The 3438-nt window shown below is 52.0% G+C and overlaps 1 protein-coding gene across 1 annotated transcript in view; it reads right to left on the bottom strand.

The window, feature by feature from the left end:
• LOC105307225 (solute carrier family 2, facilitated glucose transporter member 7-like) overlaps positions 1–3029 on the bottom strand; it is a 23899-nt gene extending 20870 nt beyond the window's left edge. The window contains 3 exon segments of the mRNA XM_023524642.1: positions 89–249; positions 1622–1720; positions 3000–3029. Of these exon segments, the coding sequence (XP_023380410.1) occupies positions 89–249; positions 1622–1720; positions 3000–3029 (290 nt within the window).
• Positions 3030–3438: the final 409 nt, after the last annotated feature.

Genomic DNA, 3438 nt, shown 5'->3' with positions numbered 1-3438 from the left:
AACCCCCCACTAAGTGCATAACCACCAAGAGACAGTGTGGTTTACTAATGTGAAGTTTAAGTGAGAACAGCACACACTTTCTGTTTACCTGCCACATGTGTCAACCAGCAGACCAACTATCAGCGAACCCAACGAGCCGCTCAGGGGAAACATGGATACGGTGCAAGACCACAGGAGCCGCATAACCTTCTCGTCCATGAACGTTCCATGTCGCTCAAAGTAGATGTCATTATAAAATGACTTCAGGACCTGGAAAATATTGCCCCATCGGTAGCCAAAAATATTGGGCAGCTCACGAGAGATGCTGAGGTAATGTTCTCAGTTGCCTTTTGTCATTGTGCTCCTAGGACACGATTGATTCTCTGCTATTCTCTGAGAATAAAAAAGCCTACTGTATGATGGGGTGAGATGAGGAACCACACTACACAAAAAGTTGTTAAAAATTCACTTTGCAGGACCTTACTCTGCAAGAGGCAACATAAATATTGTGACTAATTGTGTGACTTTGGGCAAGTTATATCACCTCTATAAGCCTTAGTTTCCTTATTGGTTATAGAAAGAATATATATCAAATAGAGAACTTGTAAGTATTCAATGTGATATAGTGTCACTACATTACTTAACTGAGAAAAGATGTCCCATCGATGGTAATAATTATAAGCATATTAACATATGCCATGAGCAACTACAGCAGTGCCTTCTCTAAAGCAGATGTTGAATAAAGTGTAGCTATAAACCGATGACATTGATGTTAAAAGTACAGCAGAACTTATGTACCCAAATGAACGGTAACAGTGAGGCCTGTCCTTGCTCTTTCAGGGACTTTTTCCCTGTAATTGTCCCCTGTCTGTCCTGCATCACTGGTCGATCCCTCTTTATTGCATCGTCCTCCCTTAATATACAAACATGACTCTTGCCCTATGAAAATCTAACATGCTCCCCTCATCTCCTCTCACTAAACCCACTGAACTTTTTGCTCTCCTGTGCAGCGACATTGCAGAAAGCAGTCTGTCCTTGCTGCCACTACTCCATCCCACGCATTCTCTCTTGACCCACTGCCTCCAGCTCTCACCTCAGCTGCTCTGGTCAAGGGCGCTCATGCCCTCCATGAGGTCAAAACTACTGGTTAGTTTTCAGTCCTCTTCTTGACTCATCAGTGGGCATATCCCCCTTCCCTGATTCATGTCTTTTTCCCAAGCTTTGGGGACACTCTGCCCTCAGGTTCGTCCCTGCCTGATATGGACCCCTTCTCTTTTCCCTTTGGTTCCCCCAGCTCCAACCCCACTCCCTACATGCCCCGGGGTTCCGTCTTTGAGCCCATCCCCTTTGCTCTCTGCAAGTGGTCTTCTCGGGGTAAGGGCAGTGGGACTAAGGCCCAAAACAACTGGGCAGTGAATCTAGGTACTCCCCACCCCCCACCTCGTGTCTCGATGTTCCCGAAAAGAATGACACCCCAAGGAGAAACAACCCTAGTCATTCCCCCCGCTCACCAGAGGCGGGCATCCAGGGGAACACTTAGAGAGAACAGCGGCTTCCGGAAGGAAGATGGCGACTTCCGGAAGGAAGATGGCGGCCCCCGCGGAGGAAAATGGTGGCAGTCTCTCAGTCCCCTTGTACCTACCTTGTGCAGCGTGTTGACCACGGCAATGTTGTAGCCATACTGGAAGGCCGAGCCAAACGCTGCGCTCAGTGTCGCCAAAACCAGCGTGGGCTGGATCCTCTGTGAGAGATGAGGTCTACAGTCAGGGACCCTGGGGACTGGAACTTAAGACCTCCGGAAGTGGGGCCGAGGCTGGGCCGGAAGTAAGGGACCCAGAGAAGGTGGACGTGGTGGCTGGTGGGGAGGCGAGCCAAGGCCGAGGGTGAGGCTCTCTGGGCTCCGAAACGTGTTGGGGGGGGCGGGGCAATGTAAGGAGCGTGATGGCATCGTTTCTTGTTCCTCCATCACATCCATTCCTGGAAAATATATCTGAGCATCTGAGCATGTGCCTGGCCCTGCGTAAGGTAAGGAGGTGCTTCGGTAAAAGGTCCACCATCGTGGTGCCCTTGTAGAGCTTACATTCTAATAAGGTGGGGGGGCCAAAAAAAAAAAAAAAACCAGATATGAGAATTCCAAATAACAATAATGCTTTGAGTACAATGAAGCAGGGTAACAGGTTAGAAGGGTAGAAGTCAGTTAGAAAAGAGGAGTCATGTTTAGTAGGGTGGACAGAAAAGGCCTCTCTGAGGAGGCGCCTTTGAGCTGAGCCCCACCTGGAATAGCGGGAGCAGCCTGGGAGCATCTTGGGGTGGAATGTTCCAGGTGAAGGGAGCGACAGAGGCCCTGAGCACGCGTGAAGCTTGTCTTTTGCTCCGGGACAAGCCCTCAGGAAAACCAAGGCAACTGTGCTTCCATGGCTACCACAGCCCCCAAGACAGCTCAGGGGGAATGGCCCCGGAGCCAGAGTCTGAAGAGGGGGTGGTAGAATTGGGGCAAGGTCTGTGGCTCCCAGGACTTCGAGAAACCAGCTGGTTCAGAGCCATGGCCCTGGACCAGCCCTAACTCTTCTGCTTGCTTTTAACAGCACCCCTGACCCCCCGTACCCACCACCAGCTGCCTGACTGCCAACAGCCCTTCACCAGTGAGCCAGCCTGATAGAGAAGAGCAGATGCAGGCTTCAGGCACCTTCGGGGCTGGGGAACAGGACAGGGGTAGGGGTTGGAGGGAGGGTGGCCTCTCCAACGTCATCCAGTCTCTCACACTTCATCAGAGCTGGACTCAGCCTCCCTCTTGCGTGTCTGAGCTGAGATGCCTGAGAAAGCTGCTTGCCGTCCACTGATCTTCCAGGGCTGGCGACCCGCCCCCCCTCCGCCGCCCACCCCAGTAAAGGCAGGAGCATTTCTGTCCTCTCCTGGCTAGGAGCATTTCAGGAGCCTTCCCCTCCCTCTGCAGCTCCCCACTCCTGATGGGAAAGGGACAGGGACAGTGACAGTGACAGTTTTGTAGACTTGGCACTTACCGCATTCCTGGGTGGGCTGGGCATCTCCATCCTGTTCAGGTGAGAGGTGTGCTCTGCCTCCCAGGTGACACCAGGTCCTGCTTGGCGCTAATCGCCTCCCCAGAACCAGCTCTCTCTCCCCTGGGTCTGTGTGGTTTATTACCCTTTTGGCCTCTGGACCCTGCCGACTTTCCCCAGGAACACATTTTCCTTGGATGTGCTGATAAGTTTCCCACACAGCATGGATTTTGTCTTTGCCTCTGCCAAGCCCCAAACCAGAAGCTCCCCAATTGCACCAAGGAGGGGAAAAGACACTGCCTGCCATGGGTCCCTAGAAACCTGGGGAGGAGACCCAGAAACCCAGTCGGGCCTGATTGCCTAGATCTAGGAGGCTTCTCCTGTGTTAGTTCTTTGTCTGTGTTTCGTCTTATGAATTTGGAGTAATGTCTCTTCATGGGGG

The sequence above is a fragment of the Pteropus vampyrus genome, unplaced genomic scaffold (assembly GCF_000151845.1).
Source record: "Pteropus vampyrus isolate Shadow unplaced genomic scaffold, Pvam_2.0 Scaffold484, whole genome shotgun sequence".
NCBI lineage: Eukaryota > Metazoa > Chordata > Mammalia > Chiroptera > Pteropodidae > Pteropus > Pteropus vampyrus.
The sequence above is the reverse complement of the archived record's forward strand: the minus strand, read 5'-3'. Positions and strand labels throughout refer to the sequence as shown.